Below are 27,315 nucleotides of genomic sequence, written 5' to 3'. Positions count from 1 at the left end.
ACGCACCAAGAAGATCAAAAACTTTGCCAAAAAGGTCGAAAAGTCAGTCAAAAAGCGACTGAGGGTAACTCTTCTCCGGATCTGCACATATGCTGGTGCGGAAAGAAAAGAACTGACGTCAGCATGTCGGGGTCATGCCTATATGCGACTGTGACATCATCACAGTGACCATGATGCCAACGACGGATGCAGAGTTGACCGACGCAACCTGATGGCACGCAAGGGTACTGCTCGAAGAAAAATCTCCAGATCGAGTCTGACGCCTGGAGGGAATTCTAAGGTAAAGAATCAGCAACTAGAAGTCTCAATCAGTTACATTTTTGGGTGGGCTTGAAAGGTTAACAATAGCAACATTTGGAAAGTTAATCTGTGGAGGTCTGAGAACCTGAATTCACAGACCTCCATAGGCCCACAATTTACAAAATATTTAAATCTGATTCGACTAGGGAGCTTTTTCTCCCGTCGTTCATTTCAGGTCAGTAAACCCAAAGTGGGTTCACCAGAACAAAATAATTGGCAGGCTCCAAAAAATGTTGTGCCTGCCATTACAAGATGTGGGAATCTGTGTACTATAAAAAAAAATGGAAGAAGCCAGGTGTATTATCAGCATCTCCTGACCACCTCGTCAGAAGTTAGGATATCAAAGGGACCTCACCACCATAGGAATGTTTTTTAAAAAAATCTAATTTTGCTGCAAAGTTTGCAGGTCTTGGTGCCGATTTCATTGGTCCAAATGCGGCCGTCAAGATCCACAAACCCTGGTCATGGGCCATGAAACCACAGCAAGCTTCATGGTCAGAGACCACAGACCTATGTCAAGTTTCAAGGTTAGGGACAGCAAATACAAGCAAAGTTTAGTGACCAGGGACTGCAAACCCACAGCAAGCTCACTGTGACTGTGCTGGACCTTGCGGGTTTTGTGGACAAGCAACCAGGTCTGAAGACCTCACGAAAGGCCCAACAAGGGTCTACAAGTCAGTGGGGGTTAACAAACCCAATGACAGAGTCTCAAAACCATCAATAAGTTAAAAGTCCAAAAGTAGAAAAAAAGAGCTTGATCAAAAGCTCTTCAGCCAAACCCCATGCCCATGGCAGAGTGGACGCAGGGCTTGGTTGTAAGCAGACAGTGCGGCTAACCCCTGTGCAGCAGGGGGTGGCAGACCTCATTGGGTTGGGGGCATAACGTGCCAGAACCTGCAGCTAAAACCTGCTGTGCATGGCCAATGACCAAGCAGAGCAAGGGTTGGCTGCCCACAGATGGTTGGGTGCATGAAACTGTTGGATGCAGAATAAAAACACCTAAACAACCCAAAAAGATTAAAATGCAGGAAACGTAAGTTAACTAAACCTTAATTAAATTCACTGAAATAAACACAGTTACAGTGGAGTTATGGTTGCAAAATAAAACTGAAAAACACCTGAAATCCACAGTTTATGGGTACCACTGCAATCCACAGTTTTCACAACAGGCATGCAAACTATATATGCAGATGTGAAGAGCGTCATATGCCATTTTTTTTATTTTATTGAGGCGGAGGCATCAATGCCCATGTGATGCTTCTCTTGTGAGTAGGTAGGTCCAAATATTCTGTAAACAGTTCCATGTCCCTGCAGGTCCTGGGCTGGATATTCCTTTTCATTCATGGTTTTAGTGCAGCTCCAGGTCTGAGGGTTCCCGTTAGTTCCTAGCATAATTAAACCCTTATGTTGAGGGTTCCCCGTATCTCATGGCATCTATGCAGCTACTGGGATGAGGGATCCCCTTAGCTCCTGGTGTCTATGCAGCTTTTGCACTAAGGGTCTTTTTAAGTTCACAATATCTCTACAGTTTACATGAAGTGGACCCTTTCTGGTTCTTCGCAACCCTGCAGCTTCTACACTGAGTTCCTATTTTATTGCCTAGCATCCCTGTTACTCCTTTTAGCTCCTGGAACCGCTGCTGCTTCTGGGGTGAAGCCATTCTTTGGCCCCTCAAAGTTATGTAGCTGGGGTGCCCTTTAGCTCCTAAAGTCCCTATGGCCCCCTGCTGAGGCCTTCATTCAGCTCCTGCCATCCCTGCAGCGCTTGTACTGAGAGCTCACTTTAGTTTCTTATGTCCCTTCAATTCCCACTCTGAAGGCTTCATTTAATAAATAGCATCCCAGCAGCTCCCGGAAGGAAGTTGCTTTACTTCCTTGCATTCCTGCAGCTTCAGGACTGGGAGTTCCCTTTAATTTCTTGCATCCCTCCCCTCCAGCTCCTGAGAGGAGGGATGACTTTAGGACCTATTATCAGTACGCCGCCTCTGCTAGAGGCACCCTGTGGCTCCACAGCCTCTCCGCAGCTCTTGGGCTGAGGACTCACTTTGGCACATGGCATCCATTACGCTCCAGGTTTCAAAGGCTCCCTATAACTTCTAGCATCCCTAGAGCTCTTGCAATAAGGGTATGCTTTTGGTCCTGAGGTCTCTGCATCTCCTGGGTTGAAGGCTCCCTTTAGCACCTGGTGTCCCTGTACCTTTTGGGCTGAACGCTTACTTTGGTTCACACTAACGCTGCAGCTTCAGGATTGAGGGCTCCCATTAGCCACTGCCATGCCTACAGAGTCTAGGCTGGTTAGTGCCTAGTATCGCGTCCTCCAGGGCTAATGGCTCCTTTTAGCTCCTGATGACTCCTCTGCAGATGTTCAGCTGAGAGTTAACATTGGCTCCCAGAGGCTCCTGTGTTGTGGATTCCCTTCACCTCCTGGTATCCCTGTAGTTACATGTTTGAAGGCTCTTTTTGGGTCATGAATCCTGGCTGCTTCTGAGTTGAGGGTTTCTTTTAGCTTCTGACATCCCCAACACTTCTGGGCTCACTTTACCTTTTGGTATCCCTAAATGTGTGACCGTCTCCCTAGTTTTGTTTATCTTCCTTAAGCCTATGATTTCTAGCCACTTACCTCAAGGACTCCTTGCAGCATTTGGTCTCCTTAAGCTGCTGGTTTCTCTGCTGTTCATGGCCTACCTGAAGTTCCTGTGCCCAATGCCTTTCTATCCTGCAGTTGTAGCTAATGTAATTTCAGCTTTTCAACTCCCTGCAACTCGTGTTCTCCCTACAGTTCTAGGCTCTGCTTACAGCTCCTAGCTCACTGTGAAACCTTATGCACCTCCTGCAGCTCCAAACCTTCCAATACCACTCAATCTTCCTACAATTCCTGTTCTGCCTGCTGTTTCTGGGTGTATTTCTCATCTAAACTACCACTGCAGAGCCTTCTCTTACTTAAGTAACCAGGCTCCCACAGAAGCTCTTCCTCTTTCTCTTCGGCTGACGGCTTCCTTCAGCATCTGGTGTCTCTGCATTTTCTGGGCACCTGCATGTGTAGCCTATCTCTGCTGTTACTGGCCTCACTCACGAGCTTTGTCTCTTCACAGGTCCTGTCCCTCTGCACGTGTATCCTTCCACAATGGCTCTTGGTCTCTGTTCAGCTTCTAGGTTTCATGCAGCACCTTGCCACTCTGTTTTGGCTTTCCATTCACCTTCCGATCCCACCTGCTGCTCCTGACTTTCCTTGCAATTTGTGGTTCCAGATCTTAAAGTATGTAATGGGGCTACAGTTATTGCCCTCAAGTCAGTTTGTGTTTATTTGCCCTTCTACAGCAGCACCTCCCTTATCTGCAGACGCTGCTTCCCTTTGGCTTCTGGGATTATTTTTTAACAGTACTATCACTTCAGAATATGGGCTCCCTACAGCCCTGCTTACCTGAGGCTCTTGAGTCACCTTTCTCTGTCCTGTGTCTTCCACTATGGTTGTCATCTGCCCAGCATCTCAGTGCAACTTTGAAGATTCTATTTTGTTCACCAATAATGCCATTGCCTTTCCTAGCCTCACTACAGCTCATCGTTCTCATTGCAACTCATTGGAATTCTCAGTTTCGCTTATGTTAAGCATAGGTAAACCATGTAGTGCTGGTTTGTACTTTCCATTCTGAAAAGTGCTGCTGTATGTCCCACCATTATAAGGGCAGGTATACAAGTACCAGAATGCAAGGTCAAAACCAGAAATGGATGAGCATCAGACACCTGACATGAAGCAAATTGAGAAAACTAGACTTGCAGTAAGTAGGTGGCATTTGTTTAGTGTGAACAGAGCCAAAAAGAAGCAAAGTGCTGTACAAGGTCAAAGGCAAGCATACTCTCGACGAGGCACAGGTGAGGTGGTTGGATTCAGGGAGTAAACGTGTACAGTTACTGCACTGTGATGTAGTATTCTCCAAGAGGTGCATATAAGTTATTTCTTAAAGTGCAGCAGCGTTAGAGCTATCCTGATAGATACAAGGATGTTGTTAGCCTTCAGCTTTTGGGGTCCTGCAGTTTCTTCCTGAAATCTCTGCAAAATCGATAGCCTATGATGCTATGCCTCTTCCAACTCCTGTAAAGGCTCTTGTTGTGTACATTTAAGCCCAAAAATAATTTTTCTAAGAGAAACTGAAATATGACTTTCTCATTATTTTACCTGTCCGTAGACCTGGGAGCTCACTTATGGGCATTGACTGATTCAAGAAAGTAGCCACACTGCAAACAGCAAGGGGGGAGTCCCTGTTCCTTGGGATCAAGCTCAAACGATTCATCCCATGCTCAGGATGTTGGACAACTGTGCATTATCTGCCAGCCTGACTCTCAGTCACTACCAGTAGAATACCTGATCGACAGTACTAGTGTTAGAGATGTGAACTGGCTTCAGAAGTGCGTACTGTGTAATAGTGTATCAGTACTCAGATACAACGCAATGTCGAACACATGCTGCTCCCCTGAGTGAGCTTTCGTCTAAATGGCTGGCCACAGCACAGAGTGTGAGGGACCTTATCTTTGTGCCTAATGATACTTGGAGCGTTCCAGCTACCATAACCTCCTGCTAGCTAGCGTTGGCTTGAAAGGGGCAGAAGAAGGTGAATCCTACAGGGTTGTGGGTTGTACACATTGTGGACTGAGATGGAATTGCATTTCGCAATTCAAATAGCCCGAGCTAAAGTAATCTGGTGATCAAAGGATAACCGATTTTTTTGTAGTTATCTCTCCTAGTAATTAGTGCCAGAAGAAGGGCATTCAAAGATATGAATAAGACATTACAGAGAATGCGGTAAAAGTGGGTGTTAAGCGTTCAGTGATAGTCAAAATAATAATTAGGGCTAGGAGTACAAATTAGAAACTGAGGCTGAATGATACATTCACTTGGCTTACCAACGAATAGAAAACAAAGCACAAAGTAAAAGAGCAGTTGGAGAATTCCGGAATATATGAAATCGATGAATTAAACACTGCTGGACACAAGTTGCTAGGATAGCAGAGGGTATGCCTTCACCAGCCCAGCAACAGCTTGCCTGTCATATTAAAAGTTCTGTGCGGCTTCGGCAGGGCGTTTTTGGTTTAAGTGCTTCTAATAATATAGTGGGAGCAGGGGCGTAGGAGACAACACATTTCTGGGGGGGACAGGGACAGCCTTGGGGACTTTCAATCAACCCTATACAAATCTCTCGTTGTTTACGAACTGCAGGCTCCGATAAATATACACAATCATATATATTGGAAGTGAAAAAGGGAGAAAGGAAGGCATGTTTTCACAGTCTGAAAGTATCTTTAATTGTTATTTACATTCACAAAGTAATTCGCTCAAATGTGAAAATAACATGTTGATTAACCTTGCATCTTCATGCACCAAGCAAATAAAGGTAGGACGGTAAAAAGAAAGAACATACCCTTTGCGTCTCACATCCGCCTCATAACAATTGGAACCGCACTGGAGATATCAAAAGCGATTATGTACAAGAGTTGTAAACTGTGCTCGGAAACCATAGTTCTAATAACACTTCTACTCCTGTGTGTGATCTTGGGCAGCTCAGCTCCACATCAGTCATAACTAGAAGCATTTCGACTGAAGAAGCTCTTGCAGTTACAGGCTATATAAACATGGATTCTCTAATCTCTGTATAAACTGCAGTCACTAATGTCTTTAGAAACGGCTGTTTGTGATGCACCAAGTCACTGCGTATAAAGAAAAGACATTCACTGATTATAAAGAAAAGACATCGGAAAATGACTATGATAGGGCTATTACAGTCGAGTTCTGACATTACAGTGCCTTCTGTCAGAGCTAGCAGCCAAGGTAAAAGGCAGATCAGGTCACAGAGCATAATTAATGCAGATGTTTAAAGCAAAAAATTTAATGTTGCTTTTCTTTCTTCTGCTTTACTTTAATAGCTTGGAATGACAGAAGCTATGCACTAAGGTTTTAAGTGGTTTGTGGAAAATTTGGTGGTGTGACCATGTATTATATGGGGCAAAATACCCCTGGCATACATAAGGATATTGTTCCATTGCATTTGCCAATGTGTTTTAGCCATGCTGTACACTAGTTAGACTACTATTCAGCATGGCTCAAAGTTAATGGCATAAAGGAGAATGATGTGTCATCGACTGGTGTGGCGTAGTGTCATGGAGTAAGTAGAGTGTCCTAAAATGGAGCAGTAAACTAACTTTAAAGGAACAGGGGTCCCTTGAATAAAATGCAACACCACTCCCATAAACAATGATATTAAAGTAATATGCAAATGGAATGTTTCATACATTTATTCAATCAAAATATAAAAGATCAAATGTAGTGGGAACACATCAACAGGGGAAATTGAGAAAGACTGGTATTCAGGCATTACACAAGTTATCTGGATGACCCAATGTCAACAATTACAAGAAAAATGTAAAAAGTAACCTATATTAGTACAGTGGTTTAGAGTAGGCTGGCCTGGTTTGTATTGGGTACCTATGGTACTTACACCTTATACCAGGTCCAGTTATCCCTTATTAGTGAAATATAGGCAGTGTCTAGAAGCCAGGCTCTCTAGGGGTAGCTGTAGCCAAGGCTTATCTAGGAGACATGCAAAGCTCATGCAATACCACTGTAGTCACACAGCACTCACACACATGAAAGAAAATACTCAGTATTACAAAAATAAAGATACTTTATTTTAGTGACACAAATGCCAAAAATACCATAGAGACTACACTCCCTTAGGAGGAAATACACCAATTATATACACTAGTATGCAGCATTAGCAATAAAAACAGTTAGAAAAGTGCAATTAGTGAAAATCACAATGGTTAGAAATGGGCCTAGGGGAGAAACACAAACCATATACTAAGAAAGTAGAATGCGAATGTCGGTTTCCCACCTAGGCAAGTGTGGTGTGTAGAGGGGCGCTGGGAGTATTAGATAACACCAAAGGTAAGTAATAGAACCCACCTCAGAGCCCAGGAAAGCAGGAGTAAATCACAGTAACTTTCCTAGAACACACAAGAACATGAGAAAGAAGATAATGCAAGAACCAGAAGATACTTCAAGACACAAAGGGTGGATTCCTGGACCTAAAGACCTGTGGAAGAATGGGATTAGGTCCAAGAAGCACAGAAGAGTACAGGGAGGACAGGAGCCCCTGCTAACCCGAATCAAGGTGCAAAAGAAGAACCACTGGTGAAGAACAACAGTCAGTACTGCACCCAAGAAGATGGATGCGGGTTCCTGGTTGGTGCAGATGATATCCCAAACCGGATGGATGATTGCAGTCTGGTTTGCGTTGCTGGATTCCGCCAACAAACCTTGGCACACGCAAAGCTCACGATTAGCGGAAAAAGGCACTGCCTGGGACCAGGAGGGACCTAGTTGACTCTACCCAGGAGGAGGAGTCAGAGGGGGCTCTCAGCAACTCAGAGAGCCAACAGAAGACCAGCCAATGCACACAGGAGTCCTCCAGCACAGGGACAAAGGAGTTGCAAAAGGAGGCCCATGCAGCACAAAAACAAAGGATCCCACACCACCGGAGAACCACTCAGGAAACTGTGCATTGCAGGAAGGAGTGCTGGGGGCCAGAGTTACATTGTGCACAAAGAATATCATAGAAGGATGCCAATAAGCCTTGCGTGGGAAGCAAAGCTCTTACCTCCACCAAAGTTGGACAGTAGGACGTCAGGACCATCAGGACCACTTCAGTCCACCACCGTGATGTAGGATCCATGCACCTCAACAGGAGAGGGGACCCAAGCAGATGGTCGTCGTTGCAGAGAGGTGCCTGCTGAAGCAGGGGAGTGACTCCTTCACTCCAAGGGAGATTCGTTCATTCTTCTGGTGCAGGCTGAAGACAGGCTGTCCTCTGAGGATGCACGACCGGGAAACAGTTGCATTTGCTGGCAAGAGCTGAAGATACAATGTTGCAGAAGTTGTCTTTGCTTCGTTGTTGCAGTTTGTGGAGTTCCTGGAGGGACCAGATGCAGTTTCTTCAGTGAGAAGGTGAAGTAAAGGATGCAGAGGATTCCTCCTGGAGTCTTGCAATCCGAATCTGAAGAACCTCCCAAAGGAGAGACCCTAAATAGCCATGAAAGGGGAATTGGTCAGCTAAACAGGTAAGAACCTATCAGGGGACGGCTCTGACACCACCTGCTGGCACTGGCAACTCAGATGCTCCCAGAGTTCGCTGCCAACTTGTAATCCAAGATGGCAAAACACAGGGACCCTCTGGAGGAGCTCTGAGCACCACACCTGGGGTGGTGATGGACAGGGGAGTGGTCACTCCCCTTTCCTTTGTCCAGTTTCGTGCCAGAGCAGGGACTGGGGGTACCTGAACCGGTGTAGACTGGATTATGCAAGGAGGGCACCAAATGTGCCCTTCAAAGCATTTCCAGTGGCCTGGGGAAGGAAGCTACTCCTCCCAAGCCTGTAACTCCGATTTCCAAAGGGAGAGGGTGTAACACCCCTCTCCCAAAGGAAATCCTTTGTTCTGCCTTCATGGGCTTGAGCTTCTCAAGCAACAGGAGGACAGAAACCTGTCTGAGAGGTGGCAGCAGCTGGGCCTGCCTGGAAAACCTCAGAAGGCTGGAATGGCAATACTGAGGGTCCTCTAAGGAGCCCCCAGAGTGCATGAAATCATACAACCAATGCTTGCAAAAGCCTTGGGTTATGATTCCAACATGTTTGATACTAAACATTCCTATGTTTGGAGTTACCATTATGTAGCTGGGAATAGGTAGTGACCTATTTCAAGTACAGGTGTAACATGGCATCCCCGCAGTCAGGAAGTCTGGGAAAATGGTCCGGGAGGTCATGGGGGCACCTCTGCTAGTGCAGGGGTGCCCTCACACACAGTTACTCTGCACCCTGCCCTCAGGGCTGGAGGGCCTGCTATAGGGGTGACTTATAAGTGACCTGGTGCAGTGTAACTGGCAGTGAAAGGGTGCATGCACCTTTTCACGCAGGCTGCAATGGCAGTCCTGCAGAAGCCTTTGCATGGGCTCCCTGTGGGTGGCAAAAGAAATGCTGCAGCCCATAGGGATCTCCTGGAACCCCAATGCCCTGGGTACCTAAGTACCATATACTAGGGACTTATAAGGGGGCACCAGTATGCCAATTTTGGGTGAAATACTGGGTTACCAGTATGCAACAACCATAATTTAAAGGAGAGAGCATAACTACTGGGGTCCTGGTTAGCAGGATCCCAGTAGACACACTCAAACACACTGGCAAACAGGCCAAATGTGGGGGTAACCAAGCTAGAAATAGGCTACTTTCCTACAAGGTTAGCATCCACAATAATGATTTACAAGCTTTTATACACCGACTTTTACATGAATGACTCTCATTAGCTCATAGTAGCTATGCTTATGCCAACTTATGTACAATATCACAAATTCAAGTCAAGGTACTTTGGCCGATGATATTTCGATCCCCTAGACAAGTATCAGGATCATCCTACGCCTTCGTTAAGCTTGAGTTAAAAGGGTTACAGAGTGCTTGTGACCAAAACGGCGAAGATAAATCGGACTCACTTCTCATATGAGTGAGAAGGCAATCAGTGGAGATCTGAATCTCTAATCAAGCGCCAATGCCATAAAGTAGTAGTAGAGTGGAGTAGTGTCACAGTGTAATAGAGTGTCATAGAGTGGAGTGGCAGAGTGTCGTAGAGTGGAAAGGCATAAGGAAGAGTGAACTGGAATAGAGTGAAGGTAAGTAATGTGAAGTGGCATAGAGAAAGTTGGGTAGAGTGTTACAGTGAACATAGTACATTGTTGTATAGTGGAGTGGCATAATGGGTTGTGCGTTGGCGTTGAGTAGAGTATCGTAGACTGAAGTGGCATAGAGTGGTGTGGAGTGGCATACAGTGGAGTAAAGTGGAATGGACTGGCGTATAGGGAGTTGTGTAGGGAGTTACAGAGTGGAGAAAGTGTTAGAGTTTAATGGAATAGAGTGTCAGAGTCTAGTATCATGGAGTGTAATGTCAGAGTGAAGTGTCATAGAGTGGAGTTGGGTGGTCTAGAGTGAAGTGGCATAGAGTACAGTGGTGCAAAGTAGATTGGTGTAGAGTGTAGTGGTCTAGAGTACATTGGTTTTGAGTAAAGTGGTGTAGAGTGCATTGGCGAATACTGCACTGGTTTAGTGTACAGTGCAGTAGCGTAGAGTGGTGAAGAGTAGAGGCGAGCAGAGTGGAGTGGCACAGCATAGATTGCAGTGGTTCAGAGTGCTGTGTCATAGAGTGATGCGTTGCATGGTAGAGTGGAGTGGTGCAAGGTAGAGTAGACTGGTGTAGAGTGCAGTGGTGGAGTGCAGTGATGCAGAGTAGAGTGGCATAGAGTGTAGTGGCATATAGTACACTGGTGTAGAGTGCAGTAGAGTGGCATATAGTTGAGCGGTGCAGAGTAGAGTGCCGTGGTGCAGAGTAGAGAGGAGTATAGTTCAGTGGCAGAGTGCAGTGTTACAGAGTAGAGTGTCATAAAGGGCAGTGCTGTTGAGTAGAGTGGCATAGAATGCATTGGTGTAGAGTGCAGTGATGTAGAGTGATGCAGAGTAGAGAAGAGTGACGTAGAGTACAGTGGTGCAGAGTAGAACAGAGTGGCATAGAGTGCAGTGGCTTGGAGTAGATTGCTGCAGAGTACAGTATAATGGTGAAGGGTAGATTGTTGCAGTGTGGAGCATAGTGATGTAGAGTGGAGTAGCATAGAGCGGTGCAGAGCAGATTGGAGTGGTGCAGGATAGATTAGACTGGCATAGCATAGAGTAGAGTTGTGTAGATTGCAGTGGCATAGAGGAGCTGATTTCAAAGTAGAGTGAAGTGCCCTACAGTGGAGTGGTGTAGAGTAGATTAGAGTGCAATGGTGCAGAAAAGAGTGCAGTGGGGCAGAGCACAGTGACATTGAGTGCAGTGGTGCAGAGTAAAGTGGCGGGAGTTCAGTGGCAGAAAGTGCAATGTTGCAGATTAGAGGGTCGCAGAGTACAGTGGTATTTTGTAGAGTGACATAGAGTGCAGTGGCATAGAGTGCTGTGGTGCAGAGCACAGTGGCATTGAAAGCAGTGGAATAGAGTGCTGTGGTGCAGAGTAGATTGGCATAGAGTGCAGTGGGATAGAGTGCATTGGTTTTGAGTAAAGTGGTGAACAGTGCACTGGCAGAGTGCAGGGGCGTAGTGTACAATGGTTAGAGTAGAATAGCACAGATTGCAGTGGCGTGGTGTAGAATGGAGTGATACAGCATAGATTGCAGTGGCGTAGAGTTGCACAGGGTGGAGAAAAGTGGTGTAGGGTGCAGTGGCATAGGGTAGATTGTTTCAGAGTACAGTGAAGAAAAGATAGAGAAAAGATAATGGGGGTCATTACAACATTGGCGGTAAAAGCCGCTTACCGCCGTGCAGAAGACCGCCAATACACCGCCGCGCCGCGGAAATCCGCTACAGCTATTATGACCCACATCTCGGAATCCGCCGAAATTCAGACACCCACACAAGTCCTCCACACCAAAGGTCAGAGATAAACTGGCGAAAACAAAACCTCCACTGTCACGCCAACAGAAACACGCCCATGCTATCACGACCCACGAATCCACGCGGCGGTCTTTCAACCACGGTATTCCATTGGCGGTACACACCGCCACGCTCAAAATACACACACATCTCCAAAACACCGCCACAATGGACAATTCGAAATACACACAGCTGATACACATACAAACACCACTCCCACACAATCAATACTATGTAAAACACACACCCACATCACCCACAAACCCCTACGACCCAAAATTTTGACGAAGGCCAGAGAGACTGCACAGCATAGACAACCCCACCACACAGAGGCACACAACACCATCACCCACACAACATCCACACACAAAACACCACACACCACTACACATCACCACACTCATCACCACATACACCACCCCACACATCACCTACACCACCCCATGGCACGGCTAAGACACCCCAGGGTCTCGGAGGAGGAGCTCAGGGTCATGGTGGAGGAAATCGTACGGGTAGAGCCACAGCTATTTGGATCACAGGTGCAGCACACCTCCATAGCTAGGAAGATGGTGCTATGGCAACGAATAGTCGACAGGGTCAACGCAGTGGAACAGCACCCAATAAATCGGGACGACATCAGGAAGAGGTAGAACGACCTACGGGGGAAGGTGCGTTCCGTGGTCTCCAGGCACAACATTGCGGTACAGCGGACTGTCTGCGGACCCCCACCTCCTCCCCCACAACTAACAACATGGGAGGAGCAGGTTTGACCATTATGCATCCTGAGGACCTTGGAGGAGTCGGTGGAGGAATGGACTATGGTAAGTCAAATCTTAACTCTCATATCCCCCACCCTACCTGCATGCTATCACAGACCCCCATCCTCGCCCCCTCCCCTATCACTCCAACTCCTCACATATGTACTACTAACACAAACCACCCATCCCAACACCAAGCCCTGCATGACACAACAAAGCATGGACACCCCTCACTAAAGCATGCCCACTGCACATACCCATAACACCCCCCCAACCATCATCACACAAGCCCCCACACAGGAATGCTAGCACTGGGGTAAACGCTCACCCACCCATTGCACACCATGACACACACAGATGCAATAATCATGCTTTTACACCCCTGCAGGACCACTACCCAACGTCACCAGACAGGAGGGTCCAGACATCTCTACCCCACCCACAGAAGAGGCCCACAGTGATGACAGCAGCTCTGTCCAACTGGATCCAGATGACCAGCCCGGACCATCGTGGGCCTCAGGACAGTTGGTTCCCCACACCCAGTCACAGGCCACCACAGACCTTCCACCCTCTGGTAACACCAGCACAGCACCCACCCAGCGGGCCCATACCTCCGTACCCAGGACACGTCAATCAGCTGTGTGTCCACCACTACAGGGAACCCAGGAAAACCCACCACCCCAACAACAACAGGAACCTGGGGGCAGTGGTAGTGGGCACACGGTCCAGGGGACGGAGGCCCAGGAACACAGGGGAACTGGGAGGGCTGCTGTGCGACAGGGGGCGGACAGGCCAAGGGAACCCACTCTCCACGAGGCCCTCTCCTCCATCATGGGAGCCTACCACTACTCCCAGGAGACGATGGTAACGGTCCTGGCCAAGTTTCAGGAGACCCAGCGCCTGCAGGAGGAACAGTATTTGGGCTTCAGGGAGGAACTCAGAACCATCAGCACCGCCCTGGGCACCATCGTAGGGGTGCTGAAGGAGATACTGAACACCAGGAGGGACACCGTGGCACTCCAAGGGGCCCCTGACACTAGCATGGACGTAGAACTGCCCACCACCTCCGCCGGCGCTAGTGGACAGGAGGCACTGCCACAGGACCACCACACCAGCACCCCACCCCCTGCAGACGGAGAACCACCCCGCAAGCGGTCCCTGAGATCCAGGAACAGGACAGAGCACGATGTCAAGACCCCGCCAAGAAATGAGACCACCCTGATTGTCATCCCACTGTCCCACTTTGTAACCCTGTCCATAATTAAACTGCCCCAGCTCCACTTTCTATGCCCATATGGGCAGTGCACCTGTGAGACTAATAGACTGGACTCTGCCATGGACATTCCTCCACCATCACCCCTCACCATTTTACCACCCCCCTCCAATATTTAGCACTTCAATAAACACCCTTGAAGCACAAAACAAACTGGAGTCAGTCTGTGATTTTGAAAATGTGTATTAGCAATGACAGTGACAAAATCCGTTCTCAAATGTAATGTCAACATACCTATGTCACACATCTCAAGTCCATGAGGAATGTAAGCAGATGACACACGTTGGTAACCACACCTGTGAAACCGTAATGGAAATGTACAACTCAGTTACCATATACTGGTTGAAATCGACAGACAGGATAGAGGTAGAAGTGTGAAAGTACTTGTAGTAGGCAGGAATGTGTTCTCACCTGTGTGTCACTGGAAATATTGCTGGATAACTGAGTCCCTGTTTTCAATGTCTTCCTCCTCTGCTTCCTCCTCATCACTGTCCACAGGCTCCACAGCTGCCACAACACCGTCATCTGGACCATCCTCCTGCAGAGAAGGCACCTAGCATCGCAAAGCCAGATTGTGAAGCATACAGCAGGCGATGATGATGATCTGGCACACCTTCCTTGGTGAGTAGAACAGGGAACCACCTGTCATATGGAGGCACTTGAACCTGGCCTTCAGGAGGTCGAAGGTGTGTTCGATCACCCTCCTAGTCCACCCATGGGCCTCATTGTAGCGTTCCTCTGCCCTGGTCCTGGGATTTCTCACTGGGGTCAGTAGCCATGACAGGTTGGGGTAACCAGAATCCCCTAATAGCCACACACAGTGCCTCTGGAGTTGACCCATCACATAAGGGATGCTGCTATTCCGCAGGATGTAGGCGTCATGCACTGAGCCAGGGAACATAGCATTTACCTGGGAGATGTACTGGTCTGCCAAACATACCATCTGTACATTCATGGAATGATAACTCTTCCGGTTCCTGTACACCTGTTCACTCCTGTGGGGGGGGACCAGAGCTACATGGGTCCCATCAATGGCACCTATGATGTGAGGGATATGTCCAAGGGCATAGAAGTCACCTTTAACTGTAGCCAAATCCTCCACCTGAGGGAAAACGATGTAGCTCCGCATGTGTTTCAGCAGGGCAGACAACACTCTGGACAACACGTTGGAAAACATAGGCTGGGACATCCCTGATGCCATGGCCACTGTTGTTTGAAAGGACCCACTTGCAAGGAAATGGAGCACTGACTTGAGGGGGATCCCTGTGGGATGGCGGATAGCTGACATCAGGTCAGGCTCCAACTGGGTACACAGTTCCTGGATTGTGGCACGGTCAAACCTGTAGGTGATGATTAAATGTCGCTCCTCCATTGTCAACAGGTCCACCAGCGGTCGGTACACTGGAGGATTCCGCCATCTCCTCACATGTCCCAGCTGACGGTGCCTAGGAAGGACAACAGCGACCACAGAGTCAAACAACTCAGAGGTATGTACCCACAGTCTACACAGAACACGAAACATAATCCAAAAAGTTGTCTGTATGTGTGTTGAGTCCAGGCCTAGGTATGTGTGACGCAGTTGAAAATGAAGCCATGTGGGCCCCTGAAATGGTGGCTGCCTGACCTCTAAACTGGGACAATGGGATGTGAGGTAACTGTGCTGGCGTTGTACACCGTCGCGGTAGGCGGACGAAGACCGCGGCGCAATGCTGCATTGGTTAATATTAGACCCTATGGGTCCCAGGAGCCAATGACGAAATGCGCCGGCGGTGATGATTCGCACCGCCGCGGAAGTGACCGCCATTTTCTATCTGTTCAATCACTCAATACCTGATCTTCGACAGGAGAGGACCTACACTGCAAGTGCTGCTGTGACCTCGGTCTGAAAGAGACAATGGGTCGTGCGTCTGGGGAAAGGGCCCCTGCCTTCACTGCACAGGAGTTGGAGAAGCTTGTGGACGGGGTCCTCCCCCAGTACACGCTACTCTACGGTCCTCCAGACCAACAGGTAAGTACACAGGTAGCAAGTTGTATGGGCTATGCCTGTGTGGAGAGGGCTGGTTGTAAGAAGGAAGGGGCCACAGTTCTGCGTGCATGAAGGACTGTGAATGCATGTGCCACATGGCAAGGGTAGGGATGTGGGCCACTCACTTTGACGGTGCAGTTGGTAATGACTTCTCTTCTTCCCCTGTACATGTCATGTTGGTCAGCGCCCACCAGAAGAAGGATATTTGGCGTGCCATCGCCAAGGACGTCCGGACCCTGGGGTTCACCACAGACGGAGCACCCACTGCCGTAAAAGATGGGAGGACAGTCGCCGCTGGAGCAAGAAGACGGCGAAGGCTCAGCTGGGGATGGCCTCCCAACGTGGGAGGGGTGCCCGTCCCACCATGACCCCCCTGATGTTCCGGATCCTGGCGGTGGCCTACCCTGAGTTGGATGGGCGCTTGAGGGCATCACAGCAGACACAAGGGGGTGAGTACAACATAATTCTGCGGACGTTGCGTGCAGTGAAAGTGTCTGGGTGGAGGAGGAGGGCTGTGGGTACCCCTAGGCCAGGGCGAGTTCCGTAGGCTAGGCCCTTCCGTAATGCAGGCCATGTGGCACTCCACCCCACCTCTGTAGAGTGGCAAGTACAGGTATACATGCCCCTGTGTCATCTATGTGTGCTGATGTCCACCATAGCCATGTAGGCCATATCCTAGGAACTGCATCTGTAGAGCCCAACAGCGTGGCGTAGTGCAGGGTGCTGCTGTGTCTGTATTGTCCGCCAACGGTAGCGGTAAGCCATGCACTCAACCTGTCTTTCTTCTGTCGTCCTTGCCCCTTATTGTGGTCTCCCTGTTCTTGTGTGCATCAGCATCATCAGGCGGAGGTACAGTGGCACCGGAGCACGAGGAAGCTGCATCCCACATGGCCATGGAGGGCCACACCACGGACTCGGAATACACCAGTGGGACGGAGGGCGAGGGGAGCTTCACGGCGGTCACAGGATCAGCAACCAGCGACACGGACTCGTCCTCCGATGGGAGCTCCCTTGTGGTGGTGGCAAAATCTGTGCCCCCCACTTCTACAGGTACAGCCGCCACCCCCCCCCCACCAGCACCACCCTCCCATCAGCCCCTCAGCCTTCGCCCCGTGCCCGCTCACCCAGGAGGGTGGGCATCACCTTCGCCACAGGCACCTCAGCCCCTGCCCCTGTCACCTCTGCTGCCCTCAGTGAGGAGGCCATTGACCTCCTCAGGTCACTCACTGTTGGACAGTCTACCATTTTGAATGCCATCCAGGGTGTAGAAAGGGAATTGCAACAGACAAATGCATTCCTGGAGGGCATTCATTCTGGTCAGACTTCCCTTCATCGAACCCTGCAAACTCTGGCCTCAGCACTGATGGCAGCCATTGTCCCTGTGTCTAGCCTCCCCCCTCCAACTTCCTCCACCCAGACCCAATCCTCTGTACCCCAGCCTATCCCAAGCACACCATCAGACCAGCCTGCACACACCTCAACACACAAGGGAAGCTCAGGCAAACATAAGTACCCCACATCCCACAGGCACTCACGCAAGCATCACACACATACACACACAGCAACATCCACTGCCTCCACTGTGTACCCTTCCTCGTCGTCTCCCTCCTCCTCCCAGTGTCGTCTACACTCTCACCTGCATGCACTACCACTACAGCCACTAGGTCCCACACCAGCACACCCACCACCACACCCCGCTCACCTGCGCTCACCACCCCCATTACCATTTACACATCCCCTGTGTCCTCTCTCTCAGTGTGTCTGTGACGCCCCCTCCCAAAGTACACAAACGCAGGCACACAACCACCCAACATACATCCACCTCACGACAGCCTCCAGCGCATGCACCTGCACCCAAAGCCACAAAAGTTACACCTCCTACAACCACCTCCTCTTCCTCCACTCCCAGACCCCCTCCAGCTACCTGTCCCAGTGTTCCTAAGAAACTTTTCCTGAGCAAGCTTGACCTCTTTCCCACCCCCCTCCAATTCATAGGTCCCGTACTAGCACCTCAGCCAAAAAATCACCGGTACCAGTGGTGCCTGTTAGAGGTATGTGGAGTGCACTGGGCACCAGGGCAGCCAGTGTGACACGGAGCCACAGCACAGCCAGTCCCCCCCCTGTGAAGCCCCAGAAGTTGGACAGTGCCCGGCGGGAGTGGGGGAAGGCTCCAGCCAGCAAAGCTGCTCACAAGGGTCCCGGGTGGAGTGCCCACTCAGCTGTGACTCCTCCCAAGGTGGGAAAGGGGCAGAAGAAATCGCCTAAGTCTGGGAAGACCAGCACGCCAGAGAAGACAGCCATCATCCCCGCTGCCCAGGAGGCCACCGCCAGCCCCATCGTCACTGGCCAGGAGGCCACCGCCAGAGTCAGTGCCCAGGAGGGCAGCCCCATCGTCACTGGCCAGGAGGCCACCCCCAGAGTCAGTGCCCAGGACGCCACCGCCAGCCACAGCCAGCTGCCCAGGAGGGCCCCGGCAGCCACAGCCCAGCTACCCAATGAAGGACCGCCAGCCCCAGCCCAGCTGGGCAATGAAGAACCGCCATGGCAAGCACCACTGAACAGGGCAAAGACCGCCATGGCAAGCACCGCTGAACAGGGCAAGCACCGCTGAACAGGGCAAAGACCGCCATGGCAAGCACCGCTGAACAGGGCAAGCACCGCTGAACAGGGCAAAGATCTTCATGGCAAGCACCGCTGAACAGGGCAAAGACCGCTGAACAGGGCAAGGACCGCTGAACAGGGCAAAGACCGCCATGGCAAGCACCGCTGAACAGGGCAAGCACCGCTGAACATGGCAAAGACCGCCATGGCAAGCACCGCTGTACAGGGCAAAGACCACTGAACATGGCAAAGACCGCTGAACAGGGCAAGGACCGCCAACTCAAGCACCACTAGCCCATTTGGGGCAGGGGCAGTTACGGAACTGGGACCGTCACGGGGAGAGTGATGCACTCTGGGCACCAGTCCCCCTCCAGAACCAGTGGAGACATGCATCCACTCCGTCTGTCCTTAACAGGATGAAGCACTCTGGGCACCAGTCCCCCTCCAGAACCAGTGGAGACATGCATCCACTCCGTCTGTCCTTAACAGGATGAAGCACTCTGGGCACCAGTCCCCCTCCAGAACCAGTGGAGACATGCATCCACTCCGTCTGTCCTTCACAGGATGAAGCACTCTGGGCACCAGTCCCCCTCCAGAACCAGTGGAGACTGTTATCCACTTGAGAGACTGTGGCTTTGCACTCCCCAGGATGGTACAGTGGGCAAACCACCCACTGTAGAGACTTGAGAGACTGTGGCTTTGCACTCCCTAGGATGGTACAGTGGGCAAACCACCCACTGTAGAGACTTGAGAGACTGTGGCTTTGCACTCCCCAGGATGGTAAAGTGGGCACACCACCCACTGTAGAGACTTGAGAGACTGTGGCTATGCACTCCCCAGGATACATCAATGGGCATGGAGCCCCCTTGTGGATCTGGCGTGGTGCACTCATCCGGCTGAGGTGCCCCCCCTTCCCTTCCCCTTGAGGTGCCTGTTGTATTTCTATCTGATGCCCCGGCAGTGTTCTCTCCCTTTTGATCAGGTATCTGATGTGGGCCTCGCCCATGCTTTTTGGGCCCAGTGGTCCATGGACAATGAATGGTGCATTACCTGCACTACTAATAGTGATGTATATTTTGGTGAATGTGTATATATATCTGTATATATTTGGTTACTGTATTTTGATATATTACAATGGTTGAACTCATTTCCTTTTGTCTTTGCATTCTTCCGGGGGGGTTGGGGGTTGTTACTGTAATGTTTGGATATGCATTGATGTGTGTGTTGTAGTGGGTGAGGGTCGGGGTGGGGGTTGGGGTGTTGCGTGTGTGTGTCCCTGACTTTTGCCTCCCCTATGTCGTAGGTGCAGTACTCACCGTTGTCTTCTGCGCCGGCGTTGATGATGGTCGTACAGGAGCAGGAAGACTATCGCAGGGAGTATTTGGAATTCCGGTTCCATGGTGTCCTCCTTCCCCGTGGAGTGTGTAGAGGTGAGCGTTTTCCCTTTGAAATGGCTGTTTCTGCCGTGTTTTTATCCACGGTGAATCCGCTCCGGAAAAGGTGGCGGATTGGTAGGTTGTGATACTGTGGGCGGTACTTTGTCTTCCGTTGGCGGTGACCGCCGCGCTGTTTGTCTGTACTGCTGTGGCGGTCGGAGTGTTCAAGTAGCTGTCTTTGTTGGCGGTTTCCGCCACGGTCATAATTCCCATTTTTTTACCACCAGCCTGTTTGCGGTCTTACCGCCGCTTTAACACCGTCCGCCAGGGTTGTAATGACCCCCAATATACTTCAATATGCTGAAGTATGTAACGATGACAACAACATAAATAATAACGCTAGGCATAACGGCCCAAAATGAAATATGGCTTCTCTCTGTTAGCCACGCTGTAATCAAGCGCTTCATTACCTACAAAACAAAACATTAAACATAAATGTTAGAAAAATATACCCTTCTAATAGCTAAATTGTTGTGTGAAAAGGTAAAATCTGGGCTCAATCTCGACTTCACTGTTTCGCCAACTGGTGTGATCTTAGGCAAATACAAACATTTTGTTTCACAGATTCTCCTTTCTAGCCTGCAGGTGAAAGGCTGAGTGGGACTCTGTTCTCTCTTTAGATCTTCCTCATTGTCTTGCAGCTCCTCTTGAAGGCATCCTGCAGTGCTCCTCTTCAAGGCGGCAGGTGATGCAGACAGTAATCATCCAAAACTCTTTTCTCCTCCTCGTGCCCTTTGTTCTTATGAGCACCCTTAATGCCCACAGCTGTCAACAGGACAAACAAAAGGGCAGAGGGCACAGGGGGCCTCGGACTCACCTTCAATCTGTTTCCATCAGATTGGAGGATGGTCAGGACAGGGCTATCATAAGTAGCGCTTTTGTGCGCTAATGGCCCTCTGAATAATAGATGTGAGAGGGGAAATTATTGTGTCCCCTTGTCCCCCCCATCTTCGTCCCCCGTGCCCACCACCCTCCAAAATCTGGGGGAGAAGGGATGGCTCATTCTGCATTATTTTTTGTTTTACAGAAGTCAACCCACGAAGCGGGTGTTTATTTCTGTAAAACAAAAAAGAAATGCCCCTGACACAATGGATTTTTTCCAGGGCTTGGAGACAGCTCTCAATTTTTCTTATTCCAAATTGGCAAGGCGATTTTGAGCTTGAACATTTGGCGTGGAAGGACGCCCCACAAAAAGTGCAGGCCTGCCAAAAACTGTTTTTGGCAGCCCCCCAACTCTAATGAGGTTCGAGAGCAACAATTTAGGTGTAATGTGACATCAGCAAGTTTACGCCCAATGCCCCACTACTGCCTAACTCTAAATAAATAGCCAAAAGAGTCTAGGACAGTGGTTCTTGAATGTTTGACTTCTGCAGACTCGCACTTAAAAATTACTTGAATCCGGGAAACCCCACTGAATCATTATTATAATCTGGGGACCTCCACAGAGTCATTACTGGAAGCAGGGGACCTCTGCCTAAGCACTTTCAATGATTTTAGCCACAAAACAATACACAAAAATACAGAAATAAGCATTCATCAAATACACAAACGATTAAATATCTTATTTAATTCACAAACAAATATAAAAAATCAATATTTTAAATCACATGAGAAGATTTGAGCTTTTCGAAATTCAATTGAGGCCACCCTCGTCCATTCTTTATTTACTCTGTTTAATGCACTTGCACTGTTCCAACGAATACATCTGAGGATACCTGCTCAATTTTTAATCTCCAATTTCAAATTCCTTCGAATTTGCAGAGGTGTCACCTCTCCAGATCTGAGCGCAGCTGTGCTACCGCTCAGTGTCCCAAACACGCCTTCACACCTCTCCAAGGGCCATTCCTTACCCTTTCACTGAGCACACTGCCTTGCATTCGATATCTCACAGATTCTGCAATAGCAAAGCCTGACTGAGATCTGGTAAGTATACCAGGCTCCGTGATGTGATTTCCCTTCTGTGCACAGGCAGTTTGTGGAATCTTCAATCGGGTTAGGGGAGGGAATACTATTTTTCAGCATTCTGCCAGTGTCCTTACCACACTCACAATGGGAATAATTTCACCTCTGCTTGGCAGGAGTGCTCGGATATCCCCTGTGGTTCTCTGGTGTCTAGAGTCGGACTGGCCTATGGGGCAATCAGGCAGTGCTCGATGGGCTGGTCTGACAGATCTGTGTGTGGGCTGTGTTTTTAACAGTTTGTGGGCCTGTTTTATGGCAAGGTGGGACGGGTTTACTATTGATTTACCTGATATTACCACAAACATTGCCTGCAGCAAACACAAATGCATGCAGTCGCACATACTTTACAAAAATACACCATGACTTTATTGGTTCAAAACTGGCCTGATTTACAAATGTGGCCACTTTGTTAGCTATTTGGTTTGCTAATGGGAGCCACTTTTATTTTGGTCCCCAACCAATTTTTTTGTCTCAGTCTGACTCTGCTGGTGCCTTCACTTGCCCAGGGCGTTGTGCTCTCACAAGCAAGGCCACAGCTTCCCTCACACTGCAATGTGGATGCCACAATGTTTTCCTGTGACTGGTGAGGTAGAGGGCCTTCTTACACCAGATTACCCTCAATGTGGGCCTCCCTAGTGGTCCTATGCAGCTCACTTGAGTCATCTGTCTCTTGTGCTTGGGGGGCCATTGTCTCCCATTAAACATGGTGGCAGCATTGCAGATTTCTTACGCACCACTCGGAGAAACACCGCAATCTCTGAGCCCGCACAGCAACACCCCCTACCAGCTTATGAATCAAAAATAAGAATGATGTCCTGTTCAGAAATTATGATCAATAAAATAAAGTAAATATAACATTCTCACTCCATAAGGCATAGCTGATCGAAAAACAGACACAGTGGATGAAATGCACTGACCTAACACTAAGGGCCTGATTTAGAGTTTGGTGGATGGGGTTACCAGGTTCGGCTCACAGCATGGAAAAGGGGTGGGGCTGCGCATGGGGGAGGGGGTTGATTGTAGGTAAAGAGAAATTTTTTTTTAAAAAAAAACACTTGCCCGATACCGCGTCGCTGCCCCACCACTCTTCAGCCTCCACTGCAGGAAAATGCTGGCAGCATAAAAGCAGCGTTCGGATTGGCCGGAGCACCCTGGTTTAGTGCTCTGAGGCAGACTGGGAGCCCCTGCCTGCTCTCTCCAACCCGGCAATACAGTGCCGTGTTGGAGAGAGCTCGGTGGGGAGGTGTGTTTGGTCGGCCCAAGACAGCCGTCCAAACACACATGTGCACTCCCCCTTCGTCACGGCCCAGCCCCTTTAACAATAAAACTATAATAAACATAGTTTGCTGCTGCTGCTGGTGGGGGGTGTAACACTCCTCCGCCATAGCAGAGGAGCCACTCCTAGGGGTTACTCTGTCGCAAACGTGACAGATATCCCGTCTGCCTTATTATGATTCCATTATATCCTATGGACATTGTAATATGGCGGATGGGATATACGTCATGTTTGTGACGGAGTAACCCGTCTGCCAAACTGTAAATCAGGCCCTAAATCAGATTCATCCAGACAGAAAGTACAGAGAACAAACACCTGTCGGTGCTAATAAAAACTGGTAAATAATTGACCCAAGAAACAACAAAAACAAATGAATCCATTTCCTGTGTAGATATGATTGCTTCATGGCAACCACCTTCAAAGACAGCTGATGTTCCTCAACGTGAAGAAATAACGCATCGGATGCTTTCCATTCTTCACTCATATTGCTGTGACTTAGGAGATCTTGTATTTATAAATTAAATAAACCAGTAAATATACTGAAAAAGAGCTTCAGTGGGATGTTAATTCACAACTGCTGCTAAAGAATGCATTAATGAAATAAGAATGCTTTAAATCACACATGCCTCTATACATTTTTGGTTATCAAATAAAGATAAGATTTACCTGGAATTTATGAGTCATGAATGCATGAATTCCTAAAAGAAATAAACATAGTTTGAATTACTATAATGAGGAAAACAATACTTATAGTGAACGTTTCGTCTTTCTCTCTCTCTCTTTCTTTCTCTCGCTCTATTACTCTAGCACGATCTCATGCTTAACTAGATCTAAAAATTACATAGCCTCATACACGCCTGCTATTCAGGGACACATCACCTCAATGTCATATTTCTCACAAGGAGCGCTATTTGGATAGAAAACCAATTATGAACCATTCTATCAACAAGCTGCCTCGTCATCAACCCTATCTTCTTGAAAACTATGACAAGCAGTTATTTTCATCTAACACCGAAGAAACATTTGCTAAAGGCAGCAAGATGATGAGTGATATGGCACAAATATTACATATGATGGAATTAGAAGCTAAAGTTGCAGGTAAATGCAGCTAATTTACATAGCATGTAAGGTTCCATTTACGATTTAAGATTAAAAATGCATGTATTTTTTTGATCCCTAAAACGAAATATTTGAGGAAGCTTTATGCTATTAAACATCCACTGAGTGGGAGAAGGAGCACTAATGTTCAAAAAGGAAACAATAATTCTTAGAACATGATACATTTCATACGTAGAAGTCCCCTTCAAATAGTGCAGAAAGTGGACGGCGACCGAAGGTCTCCCGCATCTGTGTAACTGCAGAGGGCTCTATAAGTACTCCCAGCCATCATCAGTTGGTGGACAGTTGGCAGAGGCACCTCCTTCATAGGGTGACCAGATTAAAAAAAAATAATAATAAAAACAGGCATTGACAAAGCCAATAGGTCTCATTTATGAAAGAGCTATTGGCTTTGTTAATGTGTTTTAGCCATGTTGTACACCATCGTGGAGTAGACTGTCGTAGAGTAGAGCAGTGTGGAGTGTTGCAAAGTGAAGTGTCATAGAGTGGAGCATTGTAGGGTGGAGTAGAGTGGAGTAAAGTTGGGTTGAGTGAAGTAGAGTGGAGAAAAGTGGCAAAGAGTGGAGTATTGTTGTAGCGCAGAGTGGCACAAAGTGGCATAAAGTGAAGCTGAGTGTTGTAGTATGGAGTGGCACTGATTGTCAGAGTAGTGTGGAGTGGCACAGAGTGGACTAGTACCGTGGAGTAGAGTAGCAGAGTACAGTAGAGTAGTGTGTCAGAGTGGAGTGGAATAAAGTGGAGTAGCATAGAGGAACTTGAGTAAAGTGGGGTACAGCGGCATAGTGTGGAGTGGAGTGTGGTAGAGCAGAGGTGATCAGAGTGGAGTATAGTGGAGTGGCACAGAGTGGAATGGCTTAGAGTGGAGTAAAGTGCTATAGAGTGGAGTGCCATAGTGTACAGTGGAGTGGCATAGGTTTTTGTAGAGAATTATGGCATAGAGGGGAGGGGCATAGAGTGGAGTGGCGTAGAGTGGAGTCGTACAGAGTGAAGTGGGGTGTTGTAGAGTAGAGTAGTGTGCTCTAGAGTGGCGTGTCAGTGGGTCTTAGAGTGGAGGAATGTACAGTTCAGTGACGAAGAGTGGAGTGGCATAGTGCAGTGGTGCAGAGTGGAGTAATGCAGAGTGGAGTGGTTTGTCATAAATTGGGTCGTAGAGTGGAGTGTCATAGAGTGGAGTGTCATAGAATGGAGTGCCAGGATAGTGTGGATTGAAGTACAGTGGAGTAGAGTAAAGTAGAGTAGAGCAAAGCGGAGTGCGTGGAGTTAGTGGAGTACCATAGCATGGAGTAGTGTTGTAGTATGGAGTGGCATAGAGTGAAGCAGTGTTGCAGAGTGTTGTAGTGTAGAGTGGAGTAGAGTGTCACAGTGTGGAGTGGCACAGAGTGGAGTAGTAGCACAGAGTAGTAGAGTGGAATAGTGTGTTGTAGAGTGGAGTAAAGTGGCACGGAGTGGCATAGAAGGAGTTGCCTGGAGTGGAGTACAGTGTCAGAGTATGGGGTAGAGTGGAATGGCATAGAATGGAGTAGAGTGTTGTGGAGTGGAGGGCTGTAGAGTGTCATACAGTGAAATACAGTAGAATGGCACTGAATGGAGTGGTGTGGAGTAGAATGGTGGCGAGTGGAGTAAAGCGTAGCAGAGTGGAATGCTGTAGTGTACAGTGGAGTAAAGTGACAGCGTGTAGTGCCATAGAGTGGAGTGTCGAAGAGTGGAGTAGCATAGAGCGGAGCAGCGTAGAGGAGATGGGTATAGAGCAGAGGGGCATGGAGTGGAGTGGTGTACATTGTAGTGGTATGGAGTGAAGTGGGGTGTCAGAGTAGAGTAGAATAGCGTGTTATAGAGTGGCGTGTCATCAAGGGCCTTAGAATGGAGGGGTGTACAGCACAGTGGTGAAGAGTGCAGTAGTGTGTCATAGAGTGGAGTGACGTGTTGTAGAGTGGAGTGGCGTGGGGTGGCATGTCAAAGAGTGGAGGGTCTTAGAATGGAGGGTTTTAGTTGGGAGAGCCTTTGAGTGGGGGTCGTAGAGTGGAGTGGCATGGAGTGATGTGGAGTGCCATATAGTGACGTGACGTAGAGTGGAGGGTAGTGGAGGGACGTAGACAGGCATAGGGTAGAGTAGAGTGTTGTAGAATGCAGTGGTGTAGAGTGCAGTGACATAGTGTGGAGTATGAATTGTGTGGTAGAACACCGTCATAATAGACAACACATTTTCAATTGAAATGACTGTTACATTTGCACAGACAGTTTTACTGATAAAAATATACAGCACATAAACAGTAATGTGTGGAAATGGCACCACCTAGTGTATTGATTTGTTTTGGTCATATTAACATATGTGTTTCCACCACACTTTAGCATTACAACAAAAAGTAATTGTTTGTGCTTCTTTAATTGTGAAATATCTGCACAGTTCATTTACGGACATTTACATTTTGTTGTGTGCTAGAAAAAACGCAGTTCCTTTCGCAACCCCAGTACCCAGGTAGATTGTCACATAGATTGTCTCACTTTGAAATCATAGAAGGAAACTTAAAAATGATGCTCTCTCGGGAAACAGAACCTGACACTTGACCCTGTGTCTAAATGCACAGCAAATGTGACAAGATACAAACAAAATGTAAAGGCCTGTTTACAGAAAGCGAGCACTCATGGAAGAATACAAGGAACAGTGCTAACTAGGCTATGCTTCACAGGAGGGGCTAACTCAAGCTGGGAAGCCTAAAACAAAGCCAGCAAATAGAAATTTAGAGACTGTCAGTTACAAAACAGAAACCAAATGGTAAGCAATGGGCAGAATGCATTCCCAGGGAAGCTTAATTCTATAACTGGAAATGGGTGCAGAAGTACTACAATAACTACAGCCATCAAAACAAAATAAGCACTATACCTCCCATCACATACAAGGAAACGTTACTTGTACTCCCAGTTCTTCATCATAGATATTCTTTCCAGTAAACTTAAAATACAGAATATCTCCACATGCATGCAAGATCCCGGAATGCATGTCACAAATATGTTTTCCAGAAAAAACATGCTCAATTAGGCAACATAAACTGTTTTTTTAATCATCCAATTAGTGA

General features: G+C 48.3%; 1 protein-coding gene across 1 annotated transcript in view; it reads right to left on the bottom strand.

Annotated features, from left to right (window-relative positions):
- The window catches only part of LOC138284303 (uncharacterized), a 362,047-nt gene that overhangs the window by 223,985 nt on the left and 110,747 nt on the right, over positions 1-27,315 (bottom strand). The window contains exon 2 of the mRNA XM_069222920.1: positions 23,789-23,820. Within this exon, the coding sequence (XP_069079021.1) occupies positions 23,789-23,820 (32 nt within the window). The remainder of the gene's footprint in view (positions 1-23,788; positions 23,821-27,315) is intronic.

Source organism: Pleurodeles waltl, chromosome 3_1 (genome assembly GCF_031143425.1).
Source record: "Pleurodeles waltl isolate 20211129_DDA chromosome 3_1, aPleWal1.hap1.20221129, whole genome shotgun sequence".
NCBI lineage: Eukaryota > Metazoa > Chordata > Amphibia > Caudata > Salamandridae > Pleurodeles > Pleurodeles waltl.
The sequence above is the reverse complement of the archived record's forward strand: the minus strand, read 5'-3'. Positions and strand labels throughout refer to the sequence as shown.